Source organism: Bos indicus, chromosome 5 (assembly GCF_029378745.1).
Source record: "Bos indicus isolate NIAB-ARS_2022 breed Sahiwal x Tharparkar chromosome 5, NIAB-ARS_B.indTharparkar_mat_pri_1.0, whole genome shotgun sequence".
Lineage (NCBI taxonomy): Eukaryota > Metazoa > Chordata > Mammalia > Artiodactyla > Bovidae > Bos > Bos indicus.
The window spans coordinates 87,834,630-87,848,532 of NC_091764.1; the positions used below are offsets into that span (position 1 = coordinate 87,834,630).

Sequence of the window (13,903 nt, forward strand, 5' to 3'; positions counted from 1 at the left end):
CCTGTCTTCTAGCTTGCTGATTCTCTCCTCAGCTATATGCAGTACTGATAAGCTCATCAAATATATTTTTTATTTCCATTATAGTGTTTTTGTTTTCCAGCATTTTCATTTGATCCTTGCTTAGAGGTTCTATTGCTCATCTTACATTAGCCACTGGTCTTGTGTGCTATTTATCTTTTTCGTAAAAGCTTTTAACATCTTAATCACAATGATTTTAAATTCTCTGTCTGATAATTCCTACACTTGGGTCATATGTTCTTTGCTGGGTCTGGTTCTGATGCTTGCTTTGTTTTTCATGCTGTTTTTTCTTTTCTTGTTTTGTAATATATAATGTATAATTGTCTTGCCTTATTATTTTTCTTGAAAGCCAGAGATGATGTATTGAGTAATAAGAACAGACATAATTAGGCCTTTAGTGTAAAGTTTTGTGATAATTTAGCTGATTTTTTGCCCATGTTTAATGTCTGTAGTAGCTCCAAAGTGCCATAGGCTTCAAATTGCTCTAACATCACTTGTTTTAACTCATCTATTGACTTGGGGCTTCCTCTAAGTGCTTTCCTCAGAGAGAATTTGCATCTTGTAACTTTTCAGCTATATCCTCTGCTTAGAAACGTATTAGTCTGGTTGTAAGGGGTAGAAGGGGCTTTCCTGGTAGCTTGGCTGGTAAAGAATCCACCTATAGTGCAGGAGCCTGCTGTTCAATTCCTGGGTCAGGAAGATCTCCTGGAGAAGGGATAGGCTCCCACTTCAGTATTCTTGGGCTTCCCTGGTGGCTCAGATGGTAAAGAATCTGCCTGGAGTGTAGGAGACCTGGGTTTGATCCCTGGGTTGGGAAGATCCCCTGGAGGAGGGCATCACAACCCACTCCAGTATTCTTGCCAGGGGAATCCCCATGGACAGAGGAGCCTGGTAGGTTACAGTCCACGGGATCGCAAAGAGTTCGATACAACTGAGTAAGCACAGTACAGCACAAGATATGGAGGAAGGCAAACGTTCCATGATATTATGATCAAAGACCTGTGTCCCTGGGCTGTGAACTTCACAAATGTTACATAGTTTTGTTTTCTCAGCTTAATTGAGGCAGGAAGATACCTGTTAAAATGGGAGAAGTGCTCTTCCTCTAGATGGGATAGAGATATGATGGGACTTTGCTATCAAGAATCTTCTGAGCATATTTTACATATTTTACAATGGTTACTCTTCTCTACCCCTACCAGAGCCTTAAAAGGATCTTTCTCAGTTTTTTACCCTGAAAGCCTGGTAGGATTCCTGGAGTTAAATTTTACAAAATAGGGACCCACCTCATTATTACTCCTAGGAGTTTCTGACTCTTGGTAGTCCACATTCAACTCTCAGAAATTCCGTTTTTACCAACTCCAAGTTATGATTCTTTGCTCCTACGAGTTTTTGGCTTCGTATCTTCTACTTCAAATAGACAGGTCTGAGCTCTGGCTTTGGATCTGCCTATGTCTCTATACATGGACATCACCAGATGGTCAACACCGAAATCAGACTGATTATATTCTTTGCAGCCAAAGATGGAGAAGCTCTATACAGTCAGCAAAAACAAGACCAGGAGCTGACTGTGGCTCAGACCATGAACTCCTTATTGCCAAATTCAGACTTAAATTGAAGAAAGTAGGGAAAACCACTAGACCATTCAGGTATGACCTAAATCAAATCCCTTATGATTATACAGTGGAAGTGAGAAATAGATTTAAGGGCCTAGATCTGATAGATAGAGTACCTGATGAACTATGGAATGAGGTTCATGACATTGTACAGGAGACAGGGATCAAGACCATCCCCATGGAAAAGAAATGCAAAAAAGCAAAATGGCTGTCTGGGGAGGCCTTACAAATAGCTGTGAAAAGAAGAGAAGCGAAAAGCAAAGGAGAAAAGGAAAGATATAAACATCTGAATGCAGACTTCCAAAGAATAGCAAGAAGAGATAAGAAAGCCTTCTTCAGTGATCAATGCAAAGAAATAGAGGAAAACAACAGAATGGGAAAGACTAGAGATCTCTTCAAGAAAATCAGAGATACCAAAGGAACATTTCATGCAAAGATGGGCTCGATAAAGGACAGAAATGGTATGGACCTAACAGAAGCAGAAGATATTAAGGAGAGATGGCAAGAATACACAGAAGAACTGTACAAAAAAGATCTTCACGACCCAGATAATCACGATGGTGTGACCACTGACCTAGAGCCAGACATCCTGGAATGTGAAGTCAAGTGGGCCTTAGAAAGCATCACTACGAACAAAGCTAGTGGAGGTGATAGAATTCCAGTTGAGCTATTCCAAATCCTGAAAGATGATGCTGTGAAAGTGCTACACTCAATATGCCAGCAAATTTGGAAACTCAGCAGTGGCCACAGGACTGGAAAAGATCAGTTTTCATTCCAATCCCAAAGAAAGGCAATGCCAAAGAATGCTCAAACTACCGCACAATTGCACTCATCTCACACGCTAGTAAAGTAATGCTCAAAATTCCCCAAGCCAGGCTTCAGCAATATGTGAACCGTGAACTTCCTGATGTTCAAGCTCATTTTAGAAAAGGAAGAGGAACCAGAGGTCAAATTGCCAACATATGCTGGATCATCAAAAAAGCAAGAGAGTTTCAGAAAAACATCTATTTCTGCTTTATTGACTATGCCAAAGCCTTTGACTGTGTGGATCACAATAAACTGTGGAAAATTCTGAAAGAGATGGGAATACCAGACCACCTGACCTGCCTCTTGAGAAATTTGTATGCAGGTCAGGAAGCAACAGTTAGAACTGGACATGGAACAACAGACTGGTTCCAAATAGGAAAAGGAGTTTGTCAAGGCTGTATATTGTCACCCTGCTTATTTAACTTATATGCAGAGTACATCATGAGAAACGCTGGGCTGGAAGAAACACAAGCTGGAATCAAGATTGCCTGGAGAAATATCAATAACCTCAGATATGCAGATGATGCCACCCGTATGGCAGAAAGCGAAGAGGAACTAAAAAGCCTCTTGATGAAAGTGAAAGTGTAGAGTGAAAAAGTTGGCTTAAAGCTCAACATTCAGAAAACGAAGATCATGGCATCTGGTCCCATCACTTCATGGGAAATAGATAGGCAAACAGTGGAAACAGTGTCAGACTTTATTTTTGGGGGCCCCAAAATCACTGCAGATGGTGACTGCAGCCATGAAATTAAAAGACACTTACTCCTTGGAAGGAAATTTATGACCAACCTAGATAGCGTATTCAAAAGCAGAGACATTACTTTGCCAACAAAGGTTCATCTAGTCAAGGCTATGGTTTTTCCTGTGGTCATGTATGGATGTGAGAGTTGGATTGTGAAGAAGGCTGAGCGCCGAAGAATTGATGCTTTTGAACTGTGGTGTTGGAGAAGACTCTTGAGAGTCCCTTGGACTGCAAGGAGGTCCAACCAGTCCATTCTGAAGGAGGTCAGCCCTGGGTGTTCTTTGGAAGGAATGATGCTGAAGCTGAAACTCCAGTACTTTGGCCACCTCACGCGAAGAGTTGACTCATTGGAAAAGACTGTGATGCTGGGAGGGATTGGGGGCAAGAGGAGAAGGGAACAACAGAGGATGAGATGGCTGGATGGCATCACTGACTCGATGGACGTGAATCTGAGTCAACTCCGGGAGTTGGTGATAGACAGGGAGGCCTGGCGTGCTGCGATTCATGGGGTCGCAAAGAGTCGGACACGACTGAGCAACTGATCTGATCTGATCTGATGTCTCTAGACTGGTGGTTTGCCTTGTGACCTCAGTTCTCTGATGGTGCAAGAGAAGTTGATTTATAGCTTGTTCAGCTTTCTGGGAAGGATGAGAGTTACAATTTCCAAGTTACTTTTGAGCTAAAACCAGACATTATTAATTGTTCTTCTGATCTGAGGCTATTTCCTGAGGAATTCCCTTTGTTCCCCTCTTGTATGAGAATCTTGGATCCCTAATTCATTTTTTTCTTGGTAAACTTATTTTAGTGGACTCTTTCCAGTATCTTCCCAGGAAAGAGTGCCCAGGAGTAAAATTTTTAAGACTTTTGAAAATTTGAAATCTGCAGTTGAAAATTCTATTCTATCCTCAGGTTTGAGTCACATGTTGACTCTACAGAGAACTTGAGGCTATAAAAAAATTCCTTAAGAATTTTGATGACTTAACCCCATTTCCTTCTGGTTTCTAATGCTTTTTTTGGATAAATCTAATGCCATCATTATTTCCAGTCTTTTGTGTTAAAAAAAAATCTTTCAAAAATTTTTCTTCCTTGCTTTCTAAAATTTCACTGTCATATATCCTTTGTTGTGGGGTTTTTTTATTCCTTATGTTGAGTCCTTGATGGACTCTAATTTTAAGACTTTTTAAGTATGTCTTTGAAAATTTTCTCCTAGTTTTTTTTCTCTTCCATTCCTATTATTTTGGATGTTTATTTTTCTGCTCAAATCTGTTCTTTTTTGCTCTTTTATCATTTTGATCTACTTTCTGGGAGACTTCTTCAAATTTGTGTTTCAACTCTTCTATGAATTTTGTGTATGTGTGTGTGTGTTTACATGTTTTTAATCTGGTCATCTGAATATGCCTTTTTTTTTCTCACTTCATGGATTGTCTCTTAACCCTGTGAAGATTTTATTATAGTTTTTATTGGAGATTTCCCCACTCTGGGTTGATTTTTTTTTTTCTTTTGCATTTTTTTAGATCCTTGACTCCCCACTCTTATTTAAGATTGAAGCCTAACAAAGAAGCCAGTGGGTCTGTGTGAGTTGACTTTATCTACTGATGGGATTCACCACAGGGTGTGAGGTAGGGATATGGCTATTTGGATGGAGACCTCCTGCATATATCACAATCTGTAGGTCTTCTTCTTTGTGCTGGTCAGTCTCTCTAGAAAGCTGATCTCTTATGTTAAGCCAGGCTACAGGACACGACTGTTCCTAGAGACATTACTTCCTTCTAAAGACTTTCAAACAAACCTCTTATTTTCTTTCATCCATTACTTACAGAGCCTTTGAAGAACTCCATCGTGCCAATTAGTCTGACTCTTGTTGGCTTCAATCTATATTGCTCTATCCTGTGTGCCTACACACACACACACACACACACACACACACAATATCACTTGAAGGCCTAGAGTTTTCTCCATTCTGATAAATCAGTTATCACTCTTCAATTGCTTACTCGCTTGTGAACTTCTTGACATCATTTTTCTCTTTATGCATCCTTTCCTTTTCTCGTTTTTTTTTTTTTTTTTTTTTGAGTTTATGCCTCTTTTATTCCTTTATTGTCCTTTTAGTGGGGTCACAAGATGGAGTGAAGATAAGCAAATGCATTTATTCAGTCTTTCTCACACTACAACCCTATTTACTTTGGTATTATAACTTGTTGTGAAAAGGGCATGTTTTTGGCTTTTATCTCTTCATTCCAAGTCATTCTGACAACAAGAACTTGAGAGGAGACTGAAGAAAGGAAGACATTTTTGAATTTTTAATCTTCTAATGAGATACTTCTATGTGACTATTAATATTTCTCTACATACCATTAGTGTCCAAGCTAACTTGTAAGTTGCACCTGACCCATTCACTCTGATTATCTTTCTGCATTTTGGTCTCTCTTGACTGTTCAATGAGAGGGGCTCTTTTTCTCTCTCTTCTCCATGGCTTCAGTTCTGTGATGGATGTATCTTAGACCGCTTTCAGAACTCCAATGTCACAAAAGTGCTGCCCATCAAGTTTACTTATGGTATCAGGTAGTTTTGCCCATGGTGTTTACATGATGTTTACTGGTCCAGTAAAAGACATTTATAGAGCAAGGCCCGCTTGTGTGTACTCAGATGCTGAACTATAAAACAACACCTAAACTGCCTACTAAAAGTCATATAAGCCAAAGGGCTAAATATCAGGTAAAATATTTTATTTAAAACATTAAACATGGAGGTTTATACCTTTCCTTAAACAGTGCTGCCTTAGCAACAGCTGGAATAAATTAGAAATGCTCAGATTTATCAAGAAAGGAATCAAGCAACAATTGTTGAGTATGTATGTGTTCAAGCCTGAGATGGCACCTGGAGGAACATGAAAAAAATGTAAAATATTGTTTCTGCTCTTCCCCAGACATTGATCCTCCTTTGGATGAAAAGTATAGGCTTGTCATTTGATACATGAGACCCAATATTCTTACTACCCCATTGCTGAGACAAAGTTACATATGAATAATGCTAGCAACAGAACACGACACATCTTAATGTTTAATCATCTGTCAGAGACAGGTAACTCTACAGACATTCAGATCAGGAGGTCAAAGGGAATAGAAGCAGAAATCAGAAACGTTTAATGAGTTCCTACTCACAAAGTCTATGTTTTAGGTGATCTGGGAACACATAGAGGGAGAAATCCCCAGCACCTTGGATTGGCCTTCAATGATGCACTGTATTTGTATGGAGGGAGAAAAAAAGATATCCCATACAAGAAGTACACGGACCACAAAACACAGTGACAAAAGAGATGCCTGTGAGACTTGGAAGGGGGACAGGCAATGGTCTGCCTAGATTCAAGTGTTCAAGCTCCAGATAAGCAGATAATGAGGCTGGATTGTAGGGAAATAGAATCTTAACTTTCAGAAGAAGGAAAAACAGCACACTGCATCACAGAAGCCCCTCAGTTTAAGGCACAACTTTGCTGCATTTTTAAATGATGTTAAATAGGGGAACATTCACACAGACCCTTCATAACCATACCATATTTGTGGTTTCTGTCCTATTGATTTGTAGCCCTTAAATTGGAATAGGTGTATCCGTTGGACTGGGGGGGTGGGTGGGGAAGAGAAATTAGGATAGTCTGGGTTCGATTTAAATCACTGAAACAAAGGAGGCATATGATTTATCCAGTCTGGCAACTATGGGACACGTTTCCCTGGCCCCTTGGACCACCCCCGTTCCCTGAATCCCCTTCCCAGAGCAGAAGAAAGTGGGTTGGGTATTTTGCCGGACTTCAGGTAATCATCATTTCAAAGACTGTGGATTAGGTTCCACTGTGTAAGATGTAACTTTGGGATTTCAGGCTTTTTCGTCTCTCTTGATTTGCCTAAAGTAAGTAGGAGGTATTTCTGGGGCATGCTTGCAGGCGGAGGGCAGTGGGCCTTGGAGGGAGGATGAAACTTTGGTGGTGATTTTTGATAAATAACTTTCCATCAACTTCTTAAGTCCCATCTCTCAGTAGATAAAGATGCATCAGGCTACCTAACAGTCACTGTAGATTTGAGGGACGCGGTAGCCAAAGTGGGCTTGAGCAGCTGAAGCTATGGCCTTAAATTGTGATCTCCTGATGACGAAGGCGACCCCGGTAGCAGGCTGCGGGATTTCTTTGTCCCTGCACACTTCATGCTTGACGCGATGCCTAAGCAAACAGTACAGGCAGCCGCTAGGAGGTAGCCGCGCTATTCGCCCGGCCACCAGTGGTCGCAGACACTAAGGGTCTCTGGACTCCGCCGGCCCAGGCGGGTGGCGCTTTTCCAAGGTCGGGGTTGCGATAAGCTGGTCGCTTGAGCTAGAAAGACGTCGAGGAACAGACGGCCCTGTCGTCTAACAGGGAGAGAAGGCGACCGGGCCTCCAAGGCATTGTCACGTCCGTCCCGAGGTCGGCTCGCTTGGCTACCAGCCGACCTCACATCTGGATGCGGCAGCGCCTTTCCCCGCAGGGCGGAGGCGAAGCGGAGGACCCCGGGGTGCAAGTACCTCCTCGTGAGCGCGCGCGGGCCCGCGAGCCCGCGGGCGTGTGTGCCCGCCTGTGCGCGCGCACGGGGACCACGGGAGCCGCGGCTTTGGGACCGGGGAATGGGGGTGGGGGCCCAGCAAGGACTCAGTCTCCGCCGGCCTCCTCGCGCCTCACTGCGGGTTAATAACCAACCAGTTAGAGAGAGCCGAGCGTGACGGCGGCGGGGTGACAGCCCCAGCGAGCCGGCTGCGTGTCGGAGGGTCAGACTGTCCGCCAGCTTCGGCCACGCTCAGGGATTTGAATATATACATTTTGGGGGAGGGGGGTTATTATTTATTGTTTTTATTTTATTGTTTGCCTCTACCTCCGGAGGGACCAGAGCAGGAGAGGGGGGTTCTTTCTCCAGCCGAGCGTCGCGGATCTGAACGGGTCAAAAGAGGCAATTTTGCGGGTGGGGGAAGGAGGGGAGACCTTGATTTCCACCAATCCCCGGGCGTGTGTCTGCGAAGTCCCGGGCGCCGCGGAAGGCTGCGGCGCGCCGCTGAATTCACTGATGAGAGCGAGTTCTTTTCTTCTCCGGGAGGGGTGGGGAGCGGGGGTCCTGGCAAGCCAGGAGGAGAAGCCCGGGGCGGGCTAGCGGTCCCGGCCGCCGTGGAAATTTCCAAGGACTTGGCGCGTCTAGGGGGCGGCGTGGGGCGGGCGGGGGGGTGCCTGGCGGCGCAGCAGAGCGGGAGGCGGGGAGAGGCGGCGAAGGGCGCAGGAGCATCGCTCGGAAGGGGACGCCGCGGGCCATATGTCTGGGAGGGAGCCGAGCCTCTCCCCGGACCCACGCCGAGGGAGACGGTGATGCTGCAGAACCGGCGGGAGCAACACCCCGCCGCCGCCCCCCACCCCCTGTCCCCGCGCTCTCGGAGACCCCGGCGCCCGCCTTCTGCAGGGAGAAACGACCATGGCCGTAGCTCGTGACTTGCTCCCCGGCTACTTACCCTAGCAAGATATCCTTGAAAAAGTTGCATTGGAAAAAAACATCTTTGCGCTGACCTTTGGGGTCCTGGGCGCCCAAGGAGCGGGCGTCCCAGTGCGTGCAAGAAAGCGGAAGGTGTGTGTGAATGGAGGGCCGGCGGGGGGGGAACCCGCCGCTGCCGCTGCGCCTAGCCTGGTGCTGAGGCTCCGGCCCTCGCCCCCAACCCCCACCCCGGGACCCCGGAGCTGCAATGAGCCCCTGCGGGCGGGCCCGGCGACACACATCCAGAGGGGCCATGGCCGTCCTGGCGTGGAAGTTCCCGCGGACCCGGCTGCCCGTGGGAGCCAGTGCCCTCTGCGTTGTGGTCCTCTGTTGGCTCTACGTCTTCCCTGTCTATCGGCTGCCGGACGAGAAGGAGATCGTGCAGGGAGTCCTGCAACAGGGCACTGCGTGGAGGAGGAACCGGACGGCCGCCGGAATCTTCAGGTACTCCTGCCCTCGCGGCTCCACCCCACTCGTGTCCTTTCCTCCCCGGGGCGCCGAGGACAGGGTCACCGGAGAGGACTGCCTCGCAGCGGCCCTTTCTTCCGGATCTTCTTATCCTTCTGCCCTTTCTTTGTCGTTCCCCAACCTGGAGACGGTAGTCAGGGGGCCCTTCCCCAGCCCTTAACCCCCAGAGATGTGCGGACACCTGCCCTGGCCATGAAAAGTCTTTTCGCCTTTCTTCCCAAGCCTGACTGGTAGCGATTTGCCGATGACCGAGGAGAAGAAAAAGCTAGGCTAACTTTGTCCCTTGAACTTAATGAGAATGTATCTTAGGCTCTGTAGAAGTTCAGAGCAGTGGAGAACTAGAAGCAGGTACCAGGCATCTTCCTGGGGTTTGATGAATGGTTGGTAAGAGAAGTCACTAACGAGGGAGTCGTGGACAGTGAAAACATGGACACCCAGCCTGGCTCCGCTGCTTTGTGCAGTGAGCCCATAATAAACACAGGACACTCGTTGATAACCCTATCTGCTAAAGAGTCAGGGACTAGGTGATTTTTATTGGGGCTTTATCAACTTTCTAATAATGGATATTATATCCTCATTGTACCCTCTCCGCCCCCCAAACTAAATCTTGAGAAGGAGGAGTTAATTTCCCCCAAGGTCAGGTACCTTTGCGGGATCAGGGCTGAAATTTTTGTCACATAAAGCAATTTTGCTCCGCTTACACGGTGGCTGTCTTCTGGTGACCGGGAGATTGCTTTAGGCAGGGGGTTGAACTCAGAAAACACACAGAACTAAAACCAGCTTGGAAATCAGAACTCTGAGGATCACTCAGAGGTCGAAGTTTCCCTTCCTTTCTGGGACGTTCAGCCTAAGGGTCTAAAAATGAGTTCTTGGCAGGAGGAACTGTGCGGGAAGACTGGAGGTAAGGCTGACCTGCTTCCCTCTGCTGCTTCTCAGTCCTCCTGGTCATGTTGAAGGGACACCCTGGTGCTTCTCTCACTGTCAGGGGCCCCTTTCACCTTCAGTCCCTTCAGCTGAAGATGATGCCCTTGGCTCTTCCAGGGATGGTTGCGGTCTAGGGATATGGAGGGGGTAGACAGTGCTTTCCTATGCGGAGCAAAGGAGTATAGGGCCAGGTGAGAACCAACTGAAACAGTTTCACAGCTGTTACAAATGCTCAGAAACATCTGTAAATTAAACAAGAAAACAAACAAACTTTGAAAACATATGGTTTCCCTCCCTTTCTCAGGCCTGCTCCTGAAAAGAAGGTCAAAGAGGTAACAGCCAATCCTTGCAGGGAAAGGCAGCGGAATTCTCTAAACTGGGAATTTCCTTTGCTCTCTTCAGAATTCTGCTATCATTAAGTTTAAAAATAACTCCACTCCCCTTAAAAATATATAAGAGCTCATTTTCTCTCACCTTCACGATATTGATTGTTTTACTCAAAGGGCATAGCATGCAGCAGTTCTTTGCTCTAAAGACAGAAAGCACTTTCATTTCAAGTACTATAAGGAAATGAGTTCAGAACTTCCCATTCGTTTGCAATGAATGAGCCCATTTTTTTGTATAGGAGGAGTAAGAATGAAGCTCTGTTAGAGACTGGATTTCTTTCGGAGGACATCATCAAGAGGAAAATGCTTCATTTTCTGAGAAGCCCAGGCGGGTTGTTCCTGAGACACACTTGCCTCTTGCTGTCTGTAGCCTGGGGTGATGTTTAGTGTGCTTGGCTGGCATGTGGGCTAGTCTCTCTGTGCAGAGAATTACTTATGAAAATCCACATGAATTTGAGCAGACTCAGGGAGATAGTGGAGGACAGGGAAGTCTGGCATGCTGCAGTCCATGGGGTCGCAAAGAGTCGGACACGACTTAGCGACTGAACAAGGACAACAAATAAAAACTGCCTGAACACATGTCCCTCAAAGTTAGTATTTATAAAACTGTGTAAGAGGTACCGTTGAATGCATGCTGCTTGACTCAGGCAGTAAAGAATCTATTTGCCATGCAGGAGACCTGAGTTTGACCCCTGGGTCAGGAAGATCCCCTGGGTAAGGGAATGGCAACTCACTCCAGTATTCTTGCCTGGAGAATCCTATGGACAGAAGAGCTTGGCGAGCTGAAAAAGAGTTTGGGCTTCAGAGTCGAATCCTGAGTTTATCCTAGACTGCCATGACTAGGTAAACAGCAGAGTATCTTCAGCAAATTACTGTATCTTTTTGAGTTTTAGTTTCATTATGAATAAATGGAGATAATAACATCTACCTGGCAGAGTTGGTGTAAAGTTTAAATAGGAAAAAAAAAAAAAAAAAACCAACACTGCCCAGTGTCTGGCACATATAATCAGTCAGTAGTATCATTCCAGTTGTTATAAATTGTAAGTTGTATATGTTACAACTTAAATAAGGGCACTTGGCCAGGCCAAAAGAACTTGGAATGTTTCACCTGGCAGATTTGCAAAGAATCATTATTAGTCCTAATATGCCCCACTGCCCTCCCCACCCAACCCCGACACTTTACACTGAAGCTAATAAACAGGGAGGAGGATTTTGAAAGATAGTCAAAATATCATTGTTTGTTAAGTCTTTTTTTTTTCTACTCTGAATGATTAATTGATTTTTTAACATCTGGATCATTAGTATGTATATAGTAGTGTTGTTCAGTCGCTCAGTTGTGTCTGACTCTTTGTGACCCCATGGACTGCAGCACGACAGGCCTCCCTGTCCATCACCATTTCCCGGAATTTGCTCAAATTCATTTCTATTGAGTCGGTGATGCCATCCAAGCATTTCATCCTCTGTTGTACCCTTCTCCTCCTGCCCTCAATCTTTCCCAGCATCAGGGTCTTTTCTGATGAGTCAGCTCTTCGCATCAGGTGGTCAAAGTATTGGAGTTTCAGCTTCAGCATCAGTCCTTTCAATGAATATTCAGAATTATTTCCCTTAGGATTGACTGGTTTGATCTTGCCACCCAGGGACTCTCAAGAGTCTTCTCCAGCACCACAGTTCAAAAGCACCAATTCTTTGGCGCTCATCGTTCTTTATGGTCCAGCTCTCACATCCATACATGACTACTGGAAAAACCATAGCTTTGACTACACGGACCTTTGTTGGCAGAGTGACGTCTCTACTTCTTAATACACTGTCTACGTTTGTCATGTGGTGGTGGTTTAGTTGCTAAGTCGTGTCCAACTCTTGCGACCCCATGGACTGTAGCCTGCCAGGCTCCTCTATTCATGGGATTCTCCAGGCAAGAATACTGGAATGGATTGCCATTTTCTTCTCCAGGGGATCTTCCTGACCCTGAAATCAACCCGGGGTCTCCTGCATTGCAGGCAGATTCTTTACTGACTGAGCTATGAGGGAAGCATTGTGAGCTATGACATTTGTCATATGTTTGTTAAATATGAAACAGGTCAGCCAGAAGCCTTTGTTGTGTTAAGGAGACACAACTTTGGCAAACAGGTATCTGTGTTTTCCAGTCTGACAAATCTTCTGCACAAATACAAACACGTGTACATAAATGTACAATGTACACATATGTGTGGGGATATACACACATTTATCCATAAACCATGGAATGATGTATGTATATGTATTGACATAAATACATATATTCATATATGTGTGCATGCACGCTACGTCTTTGTGATGCTATGAACTGTAGCCCACCAGGCTCCTCTGTCCATGGGTTTCTCCAGGCGAGAATACTGGAGTGAGTTGCCATGCCTTCCTCTAGGGGATCTTCCTGATCCATGGATTGAATCCACAGCTCCTGCGGCTCCTGCATTGCAGGTGATTCTTTACCACTGAGCCACCTGGGAAGCCCGTATTCATATACACACACATGCAAATAATTGCAGCCAGTCAGTCAACCCATATTTAATGAGTGACTACAGTGCACTGGATATGAGTTAGGATAGCAGTGGACAGGATGGACAGCTGCTTTCTCTGAGACAGCTTACCTCCTCCTGGGTGGTGACTGACAAAAACATATGAGGAAAGAATGGGATGGTCTTTAAGTCTTGTAAAATCCTGTGAGGACAAAAGAAAGTGTTTGCTTAGGTTTATAAGCATCAGAATTTCAGATTCCATTTTGCCTTTTGTGCTTCCACTTACTTTTGTGATTTTCTTCTCCAAGCTTAGAGCTTGTTAAGTGCTGATCCCTCAGAGGGGAACTTTGACAAATCCCCCCTGAGGATGAGGAGCAGCAAGAAAGCAACCAAGCTTTAGGAGTGTTGCTAAACAGAAAGTTTCCCTCTCATCCACATAGCGGTAGAAAATACATAAATCAGTTCACCCTATCACAGAAACTTAAACTTTCTAGGCAACTCGTGCTGCTTCTGATTAAACAGTCAGGTAGTATGTTCTGTGTTGTGTGCTCAGTCATGTCCTGTTCTTTGGGACCCCATGGACTGCAGCCCACCAGGCTCCTCTGTCCATGGGATTTCCCAGACCAGAATACCAGAGTGGGTTGCCATTCCTTTCTCCAGGGGATCTTCCCTGATCCAGGAATTGAACCCTCGTTTCCTGCATCTCTTGCATTGGCAGGTGGATTCTCTACTGCTGAGCCACTTGGAAGGTCCTTAAGTAGCATGAGGAGAGTGGCATTTGTCTCTTCTGTCAGGTCCTTACCCATTGTGTTTGTTTCTCAGAAATAGGCTTCTGTTCCAGGTTTACATGCAAGGCTTTATTCTTGGCACCTGATGTGGTAACAGTGTCAGCAAAGCCAAAGAATTATTAGGCCCTGTT

The 13,903-nt window shown here is 45.3% G+C and overlaps 1 protein-coding gene across 1 annotated transcript in view; it reads left to right on the forward strand.

Moving 5' to 3' along the window:
• The first annotated feature begins 8,415 nt into the window (after window positions 1-8,415).
• The window catches only part of ST8SIA1 (ST8 alpha-N-acetyl-neuraminide alpha-2,8-sialyltransferase 1), a 175,349-nt gene continuing 169,861 nt past the window's right edge, over window positions 8,416-13,903 (forward strand). The window contains exon 1 of the mRNA XM_019961463.2: window positions 8,416-9,155. Within this exon, the coding sequence (XP_019817022.1) occupies window positions 8,920-9,155 (236 nt within the window). The 5' untranslated portion in view covers window positions 8,416-8,919. The remainder of the gene's footprint in view (window positions 9,156-13,903) is intronic.